General features: G+C 35.5%; 1 protein-coding gene across 1 annotated transcript; it reads right to left on the minus strand.

Annotated features, from left to right (window-relative positions):
* Window positions 1-14,446: 14,446 nt before the first annotated feature.
* LOC148867932 (hydrophobic protein RCI2B) lies at window positions 14,447-15,422 on the minus strand. The gene is made up of 3 exons (XM_088979448.1): window positions 15,066-15,422; window positions 14,852-14,968; window positions 14,447-14,760 (listed from the first exon to the last, which is right to left on the minus strand). Exons 1-2 carry the CDS (start codon window positions 15,153-15,155, stop codon window positions 14,885-14,887), a joined length of 174 nt encoding a protein of 57 aa, XP_088835574.1. The 5' UTR covers window positions 15,156-15,422; the 3' UTR covers window positions 14,447-14,760; window positions 14,852-14,884.
* Window positions 15,423-17,021: the final 1,599 nt, after the last annotated feature.

The following is a 17,021-nucleotide window of genomic DNA, read 5'->3' on the forward strand; positions in this document are numbered from 1 at the left end:
GAGTACAGTTGCTATTACCCATTCTCTGGGAGTCAGTATGTTACTATGGATGCCACATTTTTTGTGTCTACATCATTTTTTCCCGAAGGGTTCTTCTCAGGGGGAGTGTTTTGGAGAAGTAAGTGAGCACTCAATTCCTCTTCCGATTCCAGTCCCTGCATCCGCTCATGTGTCTGATCCTCCTATGTCACCTATCTTACCACCTCCTTTGCGTCTTGCTTCTCAGTATTACTCACGACAACGCCTACGACTTCACAGGAAGGTTGATTCCACTGTAGAAGAACCCATATCATTTCTTATCGATTCCTTGGAGACTCCAGATTTGATTGACATGGACTCAGGTATTCCTCTTGATCCCTTAAATGTTTTAGTTCCGATTGATTCTACTAATCCCATTACAGATGACCTAGATCTTCCTATTGCACTCAGAAAAGGGAAGAGAAAGTGTACTGCTCATTGTATCTCACAGTATCTATCCTACAGTGGACTTTCTCCTTCTTATCGAACTTTCCTTTCTTACCTTGACCCTGTGTCTATACCCAAGGGTGTTAGTGAGGCTCTCTCCCAACCTAAGTGGAAGACAATATGCAGGAAGAAATGGAAGCCTTAATTAAGAATCAAACATGAGAGATTGTAGATCTACTAGAGGGCAAGGAGATTGTTGGATGTAGATGGATTTATACAGTTAAATACAAGACAAATGGAAGTATAAAAATGTATAAGGCCAGACTTGTTGCAAAAGGGTACACACGGACCTATGGCATTGATTACTTAGAGACTTTTGCACCAGTTGCAAAGATGGCTTCTGTTCAGATTCTTCTCTCTCTTATTGCTACATTCTCTTGGCCCCTTTACCAACTTAATGTAAAAAATGCCTTTCTGAATGGAGATTTGCAAGAAGAAGTGTATATGGATCTTCCTGCTGGTTTCTACAGTGATACTGAAAAGGGGAAGGTATGTAGATTGAAGAAGTCACTTTGTGGTTTAAAATAGTCTCCCAGAGCATGGTTTGACAAGTCTAGGTTGATTGTTTTTGGCTATACTCAGACTCAATCAGACCATACTTTGTTTGTGAAGCGGAGGGGGTCCCTAGTGTCAGTTTTGATTGTTTATGCGAATGACATTGTAGTTACAGGAAATAACCTGAGTGAGATTGACAGTTTGAAGAATCTACATAGAGAATTTGAAGTTAAGGATCTTGGGGAGATAAATTATTTCTTGGGCATTGATGTTGCAAGATCAAAGCATGGAATTTTTATTTCTCAGAGGAAATATGTTCTGAACCTTTTACAAGAAACATGGAAACTTGGAACAAAGGTAGCCTATTCTCCTATTGATTAGAACCAAATAATTAATGCATAAGAAGGTGAGCTGGTAAAGGACATTGGGAGATATCAGAGACTTGTGGGGCAGCTGCTATTTTTATGTTGACAAGACCAGACATCTTCTATGCAGTGAGTGTGGTGATTCAATACATGTATGCCCCATGAGTCCAACAATGGGAGGCTATTGACAGGATTCTTGCTTATCTGAAGGGACACTCAGGCAGTTGAAGGTAGAAGGGACACTCAAGCAGTCAAACATTGGGAGGCTATTTCTGACCAGGGATAGTTGAAGGTAGAAGCTTATATAGATGCTGATTGGGCAGGATGCCTTGATGATAGGAGATCTACATTAGGAGTTTGCACTCTTGTTTGGGGTAATCTAGTCTCATAGAAAAGTAAGAAACAAACAATTATGGCAAGGTCAAGTGCAGAAGCTGAATACAGAGCCATGGCACATGGAGTTTTAGTGCTTCTCTGAATCCGTTCCTTGTTAGGAGAGATTGGGTGACTTCAGGGGAAGTCAAGTAGCAATTGAATCGTACAACCTATGGTGTTGTATTGTGATAATCAGGTAGCATTTAACATTGCCCACAACTCGGTTCAACATGACAGGACAAACCACATTGAAGTGGACAGACATTTCATAAGAGAAAGGGTGACTTCAGGGGAAGTTTGTCTCCCATACATTGCTTCCGATTTGTAGCTTGTTGATATTTTTACAAAAGGTGTTGCAAGGAACAAGTTGGAGCACGATCTACGCAAGTTGGGAATGTGTGACATTTACTTCCAACTTGAGGGGGAGTGTTAAGTTGGGTCGATTTTGAGTTATTGGGCCCATCCTTTTATTTTTTATTTTTAAGTTGTTAAGTTAGGAAGTTATTGGGCCTTAGGCCCATTAGTTTATGTTATTTTAAGTTGTGACTGTTCAACTACTTAAAGTAGCTGCCCTACTAAGGGTATTCTTGTAATCTTCCATTCTTTTATTTTAAGTATATAAATCAAGAGGGGTTGGCGGTTAGATCTATTAAATTTTGGTGACATTCCACTCTCTTTTCTTCTTCTCTCTACTTCTCTACTATTAAAAACTTTCAGCTTCTTCTACTTTTCTTTACAAGGCATTCATTTGAAACTGTTATCAACACTTTCTACTCACAGCTATAGTGATGATGATCCCATTAATGATAACGTAGAGATAAGGGGGTGTAAGCTAGGAGAGCAAAGACCCCCATATCGAAGGAACCTCAATAGCTACAAACTCCATTAGACTGGAATCTATACAAGCCAAATCAGTTGTCAAAGAGAGGGACAATATCTCTTGTTGCGTAATACTTGGCAGTGACCAGTGAGCATTGTCATACAATTCCATGTGTCGGCATTGTTGGGATTGTGTCTTATTTTACAACGTTGGATTAATTTTAATCTAATAGTTGGTGTGGTCCCTCTTTAGGTTAAAGAGGTTTTACATATAAAGCTTTCTTTTGTATGTAAGGTTAAGGCTTTTTGGGAGAAAATGTGTAAGAGAAAAATACAGAGTGCTCTTGGTGTGAGAGTGAGTTTTCTCTCTTGTTTTTGTTCTTCAGGTTGAGAGGAAAGGGAGAATGGGTGTACACGGGTTAAGGGTTGGTTTGGGCTGCAAGCCGCAAGGTACTTGTATTGTTTTCAGTTTTCTTTCATAGTGAATAACAGATTTCGTCTGTCCCGTGGATGTAGGCAGTAAGGCCGAATCACGTAAATCTTTGTGTTCTTTGTAGCGCTTGTTTTATTTGTCTTTACTTGGATTTTATCATTTTTTCTTCTATTAGATTTCTTGTGTTTTCTTTTTCAAATACCTTGTGATTTTATATTGTGGGTGGTTGTTGTGAGACCCCAATAAAGTGGTATTACAGCTCCTAGGTTATTGTTTATAAGGTGTTTGTAAAATTGCTTGAGAGATAATGTTAGCAAAATGTACATGTTCTCAGTTCTAGATTGAGAGGTTTGATGGCAAATGCAGTTTTACATTATGGCAAAGAAGGTTAAAGGACATCCTAGTTCAACAAGGCTTGGCTAGAACGTTGAAGGGAAAGGATAGGAAGCCAGAAGACATGAAGGATGTTAATAAGGACATCGAGTCAAGGTGTGTTAGTATGATTCGATTGCTCCTGGCTGATAATGTTATGTTTAACGTTATGGAGAAAGATTTTGCACCAGAATTGTGGGATAAGATGGAAAACTTTATTTGGGTAAAAGCTTAGCAACAAAGCTAGGGAAAGTTGATGTCAAGGTGTATGGGATGAAGATGGAAGAAGGTGGGAATCTCTTGGAACACTTAAATGTGTTTAACAGTATCTTAGATCAATTAGGGAAAGTTGATGCCAAGGTGGAGGAAGAAGACAATGCATTTTTACTTCTTACCTCACTTCTTGATTCGTATGAAAATTTGGTAACAACATTGTTGTACGAGAAAGATACAGTGAAGCTGGAAGAAGTTACTGCATCTTTTCTATCCAATGAGATTAGGAGAAAGCCCAAGTATGAGAATGGGCAAGACTTTCCGTTGGTCACAATAGGAACGGATTGGAAAGGAATGTCATCTAATAGGGGATCTGAGAGCAGTAGGTCTAGATCCAAGGCCAGGGAAAAAGGCAAAGTACAGTGTTATAGATGCAAGAAATTTGGTCACATGAAGAGAGATTGTCTTATATGAAAAAGGAGTAGGGATGAATTCGGAAGCATGACAATTGCATCTGATGATGATGGAGACGTTTTCATAGTCTTAAAAGGTATGCGCAATTTTTCCCCAAATGAGTGGGTTTTAGATTTTGGATGTTCTATGCATATTTGCTCCAACAATTAATATTTTGACACATTCCAAGAGAGGAAGACAGGTGTTGTCTCCTTAGGTGATGGATCTACGTGTAACATCATGGGTGTTGGGACAATAAAAATCAAAATATTTGCTCGAGTGGTTCACACTTTGGGTGGTGTAGCGTATGTTCCAAAAATGTGTAGGAATCTAATATCACTTAGCCGGTTAGACTCCAAGGGATGCAAATTTTTTGCTGTAGGTGGAGCCATGAAAATCACACGTGGCAATATGGTTCTGATGAAGGGAGAAAAATGCAAGGATTGTATCATCTGGTTGGGAGTACAGTGGTTCCCAAAACCTCGATAGGGTGTTGGAAATGGAATGCGCAAGGTAGTGTGGCCACACGGAGGGTCTCTTTTACGGATAGAGTGGAGCCAAGTGCTGCAAGTTTCCAAGTTATAGATGATGGTGAGAGGAAGATTTCTGTTAGAAGAGAGGAAGGATCGAGCTTCCTTTCTGAAGTTAACTATGATTGTTAGCTTAGGTACAATTACACAGGTACATTGGCTGTCTTGTTTGAATCACGTGGAGTCAGGACCGAATGGTTCAAGTTATGTGTAGCTGGTGATGTTTTACAAGGCCAATGGAGGTTTGTGGTATTTGCAAATTGGTGGAGGTACAAATAGTATATCTCTAGGGTGGTTAAAAAATAATCCAAGGTGGAGATTCTTGGGATTGTGTCTTATTTTACAACCATTGGATTAATTTTAATCTAACGGTTGGTGTGGTCCTTCTTTAGGTTAAAGAGGTTTTACATATAAAATCTTTCTTTTGTATGTAGGGTTAAGGCTTTTGGGGAGAAAATGTGTGAGAGAGAAATACAGAGTGCTCTTGGTGTGAGAGTGAATTTTTTCTTTTATTTTTGTTCTTTGGGTTGAGAGGAAAGGGAGAACGGGTGTACAAGGGTTAAGGGTTGGTTTGGTCTACAAGTCGCAAGGTACTTGTATTGTTCTCAGTTTTCTTTCATAGTGAAGAATAGATTTTGTCTTTCCCGTGGGTGTAGGTGGTAAGGCCGAACCATGTAAATCTTTGTATTCTTTGTGGAGTTTGTTTTATTTGTTTTCGCTTGGATTTTATGGCCTCAATTCATCTCCTGTGTAATTTCACTCTTTTTCTTTGAGTCGTAATTAAAAATATAGCCCCCAATGTTTTCTCCAAAATGGCTTGTCCAAGCCTGTCATTTTAATAAGTTTAGCAAAGCAAAAATAACACGTCATATGGAGAGATCCTCCCTCCCACTCAAAGCCTTTTCCAAAATATTACTCTCTATGTCATTGGCTTGCTTCAGTTTTGTTTATAGCTCTTGCTTGTATCGTTTAAAATATATATAAAAATGATGTGTTGTTGTCTTTGCTTCAACCTTTCTGCTTGCAAGGGTGGTGTGACGACTGGGTAGTGCAGCTAGGCTTTAGAAGAGAAGTGTGCAATAATTTGAAAGAAGTTTAAATGGCAACAGGACCCGTTTGGGTGCTTTCTCTATCCAATTTGAGAGATGGGTTGTTCTAAATTCTAGATTTGATTGTAAATCATGGAATATATCTTTGGAAGATGCAGCGAAGGGCAACCGACTACTAGTGCCGAGTCTGAAGGAGGTTTTCTTATTGGATATAGGGGCTTTCTTGGTTTGTTCTTAGGCCCCATTCGCTTTTCGATAAGTTATTTACCCGGGTAAATGCAGTTACTTGGTAAGTTTTTCCTAGGAAACACTTATCTGGGTAAGTGCATTTACCCATGTTCTTTTATTTCTCATGTAAATAAGGCAATAACCATTTTAGTCATAAAAATCTATTATTAAAAAATGCATTTTTGTCCTATTCAAGTTTTGGCAACTTTCCCCCTACGTGGGAAAATTATTTACCCACCTAGGAGATGGGGTAAGTGATACCCAGGAAAATAAACTTTACCTGGTCCCCACATAAATCTGAAAAAAGAACATGGGATTCTTGGTCATTGGGAACCAAAATCCCATTGGCCAATCTTCCCCCCTCTCAAAATCCTAAAAAAGAACACCCCCATAGTTGTAGCTTTGGTGTTGTTTGTCGTTCATCATCACCATGACTACTTGGTTGAAGCTTACTCACTGGGGTTGGATCTTTCTTACCTTTCCATTTGGTTCCCTGTTGCGAAGCTTACAAAAATGAGAGAAACAAACGAAAGGAGAGATGGAGAGTATCCTCTCACCGTCATGTCTCTCTATAGCAGTCACTCTCCCAAATCTGATTTGGGTCGCGGAACGCAACTGTACACTATCCACTGTGTTTGGTCTCAAGGTAGAAGGTGATGAACAATGTATTTTTGGAGGATAGTTTGAAATTTTAAAAGTTTTAAATCGCACATGTTATTGCGTGATACAAATAACTAATGGATTATTAACGACAAGTAAAATGTTAACACGTTTTGGAAGTTTAGGTAATAGATTGACACATTTTAATGTTTGGGAACCAAAGTGACACTAGCTCAAAATATAGGATACTAATTCGGAATTTTCCCTTAAAAAATTATATATATATATAATCGGGCATGTTTCGGATTAGTACAAGGACGAGTTAGATTTAGGCTACCTAAAGTCTAAGCTTCTTTTACCAAAAAAAAAGTCTAGGCTTGAGCTTAATAAAAATTTTAAAAATCCGAACTTTGGACCAAGGCCTTGTTCACTTTTTTGTAAGCTATTTACATAGGTAAATGCACTTACTCGGGTGTAAGTGCATTTACCAATGTTCTTTTATTTTCCATGTAAATAAGTTAATGAGCAATTTAGTCATAAAAATCCATTATTAAAAGGGGCATTTTTGTATTCAAGTATTGGCAACTTTTTTCCCCAAGTGAGAAGTTATTTATCCAATTAGGAGATGGATAAATGATACCTAGGAAAATAAACTTTCCCTAATCCTCACATAAATCTAAAAAAAGAACATGTGTTTCTTAGTCAATGGGAATCAAAATCCCATTGACGAACTTTCCCCTTCTCGAAATCCAAAAAAAAACACCTCCAAGATGCATCCCATATACCAAAATTTAAGCCTAATACATATAAAATTGCGGACTGGATTGGTTCAGGATCGGGTTGGATCCGCCCAAATTGCACCCGGACGCAGCTGAACTGTGTAGTTTGGTTGTCTCCCTTTCTCCAGCCTCTTTCTTGCCAGTTGCCACTGATCAATTAGTTTTATTCAAAGTTTCAATTTCAATCAAATTTGCTCGTCTCTCGTCTCTCCGCCCAAGAGTAATCCGAAACCCTAATACATAAAGAAAAAGACCGTTGCATTGGATAAGCTTCAAACTTCCCCATCGTTGGCGTCCATACCAGAGGTACTATTTGGAGAATTTTAAAGATTTTCTTCTCGATAAAAGATCATGATGCGACTTGAACATTTGTTTTCATCTTCTTTTCTCTTGTCTTTTCCTTTTTATTGAAAGAGTTTCCCTCTTCTCCATTTTATATATGATGTATGTATTGGTGGATAAATTGACTGTAAATGTTCCAAGGCATTTATTCTGAAGGCATTATTTCTGTTTTTACAGGGAGAAGAATGAAAGTGAAGATACTCTGTATCCTTTTCAGAAATTTCTGTAGCTTTCGAAAGAATTGCTCAAGATGCGTTTGAAAATTATGCTGATTAAAATTTTGAAATTATTTGATTTTTGTTAACATTGGGAATTATAAATTCATCGTTCCAATTAGATGCATACATAGAAGTAGAAACATATTTATTTCAATATTTTGAGAAATGATTACATTGCTGAGAAATTAACATTCGCATGAATCCACCTTATATGATGAATTTAATTTATTTCTCTGAACGCTAAGTAAATTTAAATTGAAAATATTTCATTCTGCGTGGTTTCCAAATGCCCAGTTAATGTTTTGATTATAGCTTTGTTGGTATTATGTTATTTCTCTTAAAATTTGAGATAATGTGATTAAATAGGAGGGATGCTGCTAACATTGTTGAAATTCTCATTCACTGTGTAGATATTTTCATATGTACAGAACTTTATCCTTAACCTAGTCTTCTATGACTTTTTCTGGAGTTTTATAGAGTATGTATTCTCTCTCATAATTAACTTGCATAAATAGATACACACAAATTCCTCAAAATAAAGTCTAAGTTATAATCACACAAATTGATGCATAAATCATCAATTATCCTTTATTTAAAATATTATTAAATTCAACATTTAGTGCATAAAGTTTATATGCATTCCAACAATATACATGTTGAGGGGGTTGTGTTTAGTCTAATACCATACCCTACTTGTAACATACGGATTGTAGAATCCCAAAACCCATCATTCAAACAAAAATACCACCCCATTGATGTGGCTAGGGGTGGATACTCCCACCAGGTAGGGTAGAAATTGCCATCCCTAAGCCCGAGATGCTCAGTTAGGGTTGAGTTGGGCTTCGGTTGGTAAACTCAGGCTTAACCTTGAATTAGTCCAAGCTTGAGCTTGAGGTTTGAAACTTGGGATTGGATTGACCCTCAACCCGACCCAACCCACTCAAATTGCACCTAGCAGGAATCCATGTGATGAACAAGCTTTGTTAAGCGAAAGCTAAACAATAAAAGAATATAAGAGTAAACAATTATTTTATATTTAAACTTTCAAATAATTAATAATTAGTTATATTTTATATACTACTTTTAATATTTTTTTTACAATACAAAAATAACAATAATTAATTTCAGCTAGGTTGTTCATTAAATCAGTGAAACTGACCAACACGACCCAACTCGACTTGAGTTGGTCGGTTTTCTAGTATTTCTGGTGGGTTTCGGTTCAACAATATCCCAACCTAACTAGGTCAAGTCAATTTTGATTGGCCATTTGTAAATTGACAAAACCGAACCTGGCCTGATCATTAATATATATATATATATATATAATTTTTAATATGGAAAAGTGGGAAAATTCCCATATTCATTAGTCTAAAATATTTCATATTATAAATTTAAATTTTTAATAATACCACACTAATTTTTAAATTTATTTTTTTAAGTTTAAATATTTTGAACCAACTAACCGAACCAAAAATTGACCCCCATCAATAACCCAAGTTGGCTAATTTTCACTAATGGTTGGTTGATTTCGAGTGACCAACTCCCTAACTTGACCAAGTCAATTTGGTTTGCCAAACAACCTACCACTGAATCAAACCAACCCATGAACACTCCTAGTTTTAGTTAAACTAATAGTTTAATCTTTAATAAATAACAATAGTTTAATCACCAATAATTATTGAAAATTTTCTATTAAATAACAAAACAAAAATATATTAATACATAATTATTGAAAATATATTTGTCACTACCAAGGATGGGCCGAGGGAAACAAGGTATTTTCACTTCCTTAGTCGAGGGCTGATGAAGCCAAGGGCCCATAAGTCCGACCTGTGAAAAAGGAAGCACATCAAAGGCCCCAGGTGTTATCCCAAGGGCGGAGTCTTTGACAATCAAGTAAGTAAGTGCATAACAAAGGGGTTGCACGAGGCCCGATGAGAACTCAAATGAGGTCACCTAGGAGCTAGGGAGCTAGAGAGTAGTAGAAGCCAAGATAGGTTACCTAGGGAGTGATGCCACTTATTTATCATTGAGCTTGCCTAGGATGAGTTGGAGTTTGTTAGCAGTAGACGGCTAGGATTGCTTACTGGCCCTATCACATGGCGTAATTTGGACCCTACCACATGCACCTATATCAATATTTATCACAAAAATACAATAAATAATTAGTAAAAATACATAAATATAGTTTTTTTAGCATATATAAATATAGCTTAAGATTTTAAAATCATTATTAATAAATATCAATTTTTTGAAAGTTATTTTCTAGAATTATTTTTATATTTTTTAATATCTATTAAATAATTTTTTGAAAGTTATTACCTATTTTTGTTATTTTAAAACTTCAATACCTAAAAATTATTTAATCTATTTTTCATTATTTCAGTGATATTTAAAAAATTAAATTATTTAAATTTTATATTATTATGATCAAATATTATTAAATCTATTATTTTATTCATTCAATCTATTTTATTTGTTTTTAAATAATATTTAATATACGATTTAGTTATTAATTTTTTAATATTTAAAATATTTAATATTAGTTATTTACAATATTATTTATCTATTTAAATAAAATCATTATTTAGTTATTTCAATATTACTTATTTATTGAATTTAATAATTCGTAAAATTATAAGTTATACTATTATTACATAATTTCGTTATTAATTTTGTAAAATATAAAATTATTATTAATTCAAATATTATGAAATATATTATAATGATTTTCTACTTTTAATAAAATTTTTAAGTTTATTGCATAATTTCGTTATTTTAAGTATTTAAAATTTAGTTATGTTAAATATTTCATTATTTAAAATTTTTAGTTACTTAAATATTTAAAAAAATATAAAATATTTAAAATTTTCAATATTTTAATGTTATCTACATTAAAGTTATTTCATAATATTAAATATTTTATTATATAATATTTAACTATTTTTAATATTTTGTTATTTATAATATTGGAGTTTAAATAATATTGCTTAATTTTATATTTTTATTATTTGAATAATATTTAAATTGAATAATTCGTAAAATTATAATTTATATTGTTAGTACATAATTTCGTTATGAATTTTATAAAAGTATAAAATTATTAATAAAAATGAATATTATTATATCTTTGATAATTTTTTTTGTGTTTTTAATAAATTTTTTAAAGTTATTACATAATTTCATTATAATATTTAAATATTTACATAATTTCATTATATATATATATATATATATATATATGAAAAGTGGGGTAGGATAAATAGGAATTAGAGATAATTTAGGAGAGAAACTTTCTTTTAAATTAGAGATAATTTAGGAGATAATTTTGAATTATATATAATTTAGAAGATAAATTGGAATTATTGATAATTTAGGAGAAAGCGGGGGACAGTGGTGCCACTTGGCTAGATTAGATTAGATTTTGATAGAGAGATTTTGGGAATAGGTTTAGGAAGGGATATCTAAAGGGAAAAACTTTAGCTGTTGGGGCCAACAACCTATGTTGTTGAGAGAATTTCTTGAAATGCCATGTTACCAAGAGAACTGGTAAATTATTAATTACATTTTAATTTATTTTGACTAAAAACCAAAGCATGGGCGTGAATAGGTGAACTTCCCAGAATGTGCCCAGCCCAGAAACTGTCTCAACAGCTTATGCTGTTGGGCCCCAACAACCAAAGTTACCCCTAAACATAGAAGAAAGAGGGATGGGCCAGACATGTTGAGATGTCAAAATGAGAGAGGGAGAAGGGAGTGATGAGGTGGCTTCGTGATGGAGTAAGGAAGGCTAAAATGAAGAAGGGCTGAGAGTTGTCGGTTGGGATAAGGGAGAAAGCTCAAGCCATGACGTGGCGTGTTTCTACTTTAGTATATGTATAAAAATTAAACGATTTTCTGAAAGATGTGACGTCTAAAAATTATGCACAGTTTACAAATGGTTTGGTTGGAGGTGTATTTTTTCTGTGCCAAGAAAAAACGGAAAAAATGTGAAGCTTGATTTTTTGCTTCCCGAAATAGACTCCAATAGAGTTTCTCATGTTTTATTTTGGAATTCACTATTTTTGCAGCTAGAACTTCATCCAACCAAACTAGAAATTATGAAACATAGGCTGTTGACCGTGCAAAAAACAGGCCAAACAAGGCCTTAGGCTGTATTTTGTTCCGTGGGTGTTTATTGAAAAAACTCTACTACATCAGTACTAAATAGATATTGGTATTTATTGCATACTAAGCAAAATGAAACAATTGTTTGGTTTCACCATTTATAAAATAAATAGTAAAAAAATGAAACACTTTGATTTTTGTGCATATGAAAAAATATAAATAAACATTTTAAATGAAAGAATATAAATAAATAATCTATCGATAATCGCCCAAGAGCAATTTTTTGGTATTGAGTTTCGGAATGCGTGTAAAAAATGAATACCGAAACGCGTACCGCGTTGATACCAATTAAAAAAAGCCACGTGCTGATGCTTACCGTCATTAATTAGTTATTTGGTTGTAACAGAAGGTATGGGAGCAGGGGAGGTTTTTCGTGCAGTCTGTGCAACACGGCACCAGAAAATGATAATGAATCACAAGTATTTAATATTTAGATATTAATGTGGTTTAGGTTCAGTTTGAAAAGAGTATAAATACATATAAAATATAAAATTTTGCATATTATATATTTACATTTATACTCCTTGCTTTGTATTTTGAAAGGATGGCGCACTCATTACTTAATACTCAATGAATTGGTTGGCCTTAATTTTCTTTTCACGCCAATCCATGAGACCATGAATTGGAGAAGGTGACACCGACCCCACTGACCCACCCCTCTCCCTCTCTAATCTTTTGCATGGCTCGTGACACGTATCTTCCCTCGCCTCTGTGTCTCTGTCATCCTTTCTCTTTACATGTTTCACGAAGTCCTGGGGTATTTACTTCATTATTTTTCAAATAAGAGCCAAACCTCCTAAACCCTACTTTATATAAACAAACGTTGATATTTGGATCTATTTTTATGAATTATACAAAATTAAAAATAAGAATTAGTTTTGTTTATTATATAATATAAATAGATGTTGAATTAGCTGAGTTAGATTAGATAGCTCTAAATCAATTAATGCCTCGATTTTCTTTTTCAAAATAAAAGGACATGCTTTGTACGTGCTCTTAATTATGTTCTCCTTAAATTGCTTGCCACTAGCATATACCGTATCAAGTTACCAGATTAATTGCATATTTACATGTGCGGTTTTGGTAGAAAAATAACGCCTGGATGTTTTCTGGGTTCACTATAGTGGTTTTGTTTTCAATGACTTTCAGGAATCGGCTATTGGTATTGAAGAAACCGTTTTTATTTTCATTTTCAAGCAGGTCCCATAAATCATATCACTTAAAGTAAGTGATGGTAGGGTCCCATTGATTGAAATCAATTGGCCAAATCGTAAAATAAAAAAAAAAAGAAAAAGGTTAATATAATTGGGCGAGTATTGTATTCCACTTTGACAATACAATAAGGTTCATTTCAAATTCATTCTAGAGAATCGGCTATTGGTATTGAAGAACAGGTTTTGAGTGGTTCTGAACACTTAAATGAGGTTGATGTTGGTTAAGACTAAGGTTTGAAATTTTGATATACATTTGATCGTACAAATCAATACATATTGTATAAGTAGCCTTTTGATATGCCCCTATAAGGGTGCTTTGGATCAAACAATGGTTTAGGGGATAGATCAGCCTTAGACCAATCTCTCTAAATTAAATTCAAAAAGAGAATAAAGCACTGATTAACGTATCAGTCTCCCTTATCAATATTTTGAACCTTCATTCAAACTTATTTTAAATGCAGAAATTCATAATAAGGGCAACACTGATCAGAAAACAATATTTTCGTCTGTTCACTGGCATCTATTGGGTGCTCAAAAGGAAAGTGTTCACAAAATTGTAACGATGCGAGTGAAAGATAAATAACAATGAAAAATATTTTATTTATGTATTGGGTCCATTTGCAGTCTCTCTTGAACATTAAACGCGTCCCAGTGGAGAATACATGTATTAATTCATTCTTTATATTTCTCTTGAATTGTACCAACAAAAGATTCTCTTGAAATTCCTAACCCAAAGAAACCCCTCTACTTAAACGATGTGGTTTGGTGCGCTGTTCAATCCAAAAAGGAAACTGTATCAGATTCCCAGATTTAGGCGACAGGAGGGAATACGAATTTTCTTACAAAAAAAAAAAAGGTGAAAAAGCTGGATTCTTGGATAAAGCTATATGTTTTATTCCACCAACCATTCTATAATTAATTGGAGACACAACTCACAACTCACTACTCACTACTCACAAGTCACAACCACATGTTCTGATATTCACATTCCATTCCCTTGGGAAAATCAAGATCTCTATTCATTCCTATTCCTATGCCAAGATTCACCACCGAAAATCCAATACTCTGTTTGTTAGAGCGGATGGCGGGCGGAGGTAATGAATTATTTATTTATTTATTTATTATAGAATCTACCTATTCAAAGAATACAAACCAATTTCCTCTTCTAATTTGGTTCTGATATACCACCCACTAGTTACTGCTTCCTACTTCCTAATTATATATGATAATTTCATTTTTTTTTTCAAATTTCATAGTTAATGTTCTGATTTCGATTTATTGATTGATAATTTATGTCTAAATTGCAAATAAAAAAAAGAATCTGAAGCATGTTAAACAATCTAAAATTCCATCAAATAAAATATTCTGACATAAATACAAGGAGACAAAATGCCCACCTAAAAATTACAGAGAAAACGAAAACACGCGCGTACACAATAGAGACGACACAGAAACGACAGACCAGAAGGGAAACTTTCTAGAGTCTAGACACCGACACAATCCTGATTCCTGACCCTGCGGCAGCAAATATCTCAATTCTCAGGTCGACAATCCCAAGAATCCAGTTCATCCAACCACCAATCCATGAGGAACTCTAACGGCCGCCGCTGTTAATGAGGAACTAAATAAAATCTTCTGCACACCTGTATAAGATCTTGTGTCAATTTTATTGCATAGTTACAGAGAAATATATAAATACAACAAGTTGGAGAAAGAGAGACAGAGAGGGCTTACAGGAATTTTATTCATTATTGATTATAAGCTTGTTCACTTGGTGATGGCGTAGATAGCATAGATGATCCCAGGGATATACCCAAAAAGTGTTAGCAGCAAACAGATCCAGAACTCTACCTACACAACAACAGTGATCGATCATTATTAGTAAAGATCAATCATACCCCAAAAACTTAAAGAAGAAGAAGAAGTAAGAGAAAAGATGGATATATACCTTGCATCCGAACTTGAGAAAGACTCCAAGAGGAGGAAGAATGATAGCCAAGAGGATGTCTATGCAGGTTGCAGTACCTTCACTCGCCATCTTCAAGCCTTCACAAATTAAAGCTAGCTGCTTCCTTTAGAGGGAGAGAGACAGTCAGATATATGGAAAGAATTATAGATGAGAGGACTGATCAGGAGACAAAAGAGGAAGCAGAGGTGGTTTAATGGTTTTGTGGTTCAACAATCAACACTTAGGAGTATAACAGGTGGAAATTAAAGAAACAGGGGAAGGCTATGGTACTGGATCGATGTATTCCACTGTCTTGTGTTTTTGATAACTGATAAGAATGGCAACGCCATGGTGGTTGCCCTCCCCTTTTTATAGAAATACATTACCCACGTGGCCAGGTAACATTGGCTGACCGTTGACCCCACCATCCTCGCTGGTTTCGCTGTAAATTAATTCCCTATAATAATTCTCTCCATCCCCCCCGGGGCTTTTCTGGAAATATCTTTTCCCTTATAATTTACAGCTAATAAAGGCTTTTTTTTTTTTAATTCAATCCAAAACCAAAAAGTTATTGAAGGAGAGGATTAGAGTGCATGTGCATGTGATGTAACACCCACTCCAACCTAATAGTCCAGGCTGCAGACTGCAGAAGGTGGAGGTGCGTTGCTCTTTAGATTTTAAACAAACTTAAAAAGCTTAATTCCCGTGTTTAGTCCGTGTATATGAACTAGGGCAATAAGAGAGAGAAAGAGAGATGAAACGGAGGTGCCGACCACAGGAGGAGGTACAAAACCCAAACCCAAAGACATGATGGTGGAGTGGAGACGAGATGATGTACATGTGAAGAGGAAAGTAATTATCATTTAATTAATTAATAAATGTATATATTTAATCAGCTCATCCCATGTTTTCTTGTTTGATGATCAAGTTTGAATTCTGAAACCCAATAGAGTACGTAAAGGCAACCGTGACCGACGCTGAATTGGCATATGTGTGGGGTTAACGCTGGGGCTACTTCTTTCCTTCCATGTCTTACTGTTTAATAGATCGGTGCATGTGGAATGTGGACGATGTATCCACCTCAACCGTACGTCTAATTAATGTCCATGCAAGATGGTGATTGCCATGACAATGATAATCCAAAACTGCGCAACCAAGCCTCAGTACTCGAGAGTTGAGATTAGTAGGTGGGCCGGTGGCCCACCACCAGTACTGGTATTTTAATTTCGTATTTATAAGTATAATCAGTTTGATCAGTTTGGGAATATTTGGGAGTCCCGGCGCTGCAGCCCCGAGTTTCACTGGTCTGAGTTGAGCCTGATTGAGCAAGCTCCGTCCCTCCGTTCAGGCCAGACGCTAAGGGGCAGGAAAGTCTCGGGTTTGCGGGTCCGGGGCTGCAGTCCTAATACCAATTTGTAGTATATAGATATGCATTGGCCCCATAACTAAGTACATTGAATGGGACTCATCACTCATATATATAACCCATATTGGTCATGCACAAAACTCAGACAATCAAACCCAATGTTACATTGACCATCTGATGAATTGAATTGACCATTATTAGTGCAAGTAACAAGTGTTTCGAAGAAAAATTACTTTTGAGTGAGTGAAGCATCTTTTCAACTTTTCTTTGACGTCCAAAGGAAATGATGGTGTCTTTCGTTCGTGGATGCTACCTTTGGGCCAGGTTATATATCAAGAAAGACCCATCGGATAGTGGGCCCTTCCTTATATGGCGGTAGAGGGCTAAGTAATGGGGTGTTGTGTCCCACTCCCACACGGCACACCCAGACCCTAAATTCAATTTTAAGCCCTTCAAAGGTTCAGCTGGTTGTTGTAGCAGTTGCTAATGTCACGTGGCGGGCCAGCCCTACCATACCTTAAGTGGAATTATTAGATTTTTTTTTAATGGATGGAAAAGTATAGTGGTGGGAACATTGCGATATCAAGTGG

This window comes from Nelumbo lutea, chromosome 3 (genome assembly GCF_056320005.1).
Source record: "Nelumbo lutea isolate HS-2025 chromosome 3, American lotus-T2T, whole genome shotgun sequence".
In the NCBI taxonomy this organism is placed as follows: Eukaryota; Viridiplantae; Streptophyta; class Magnoliopsida; order Proteales; family Nelumbonaceae; genus Nelumbo; species Nelumbo lutea.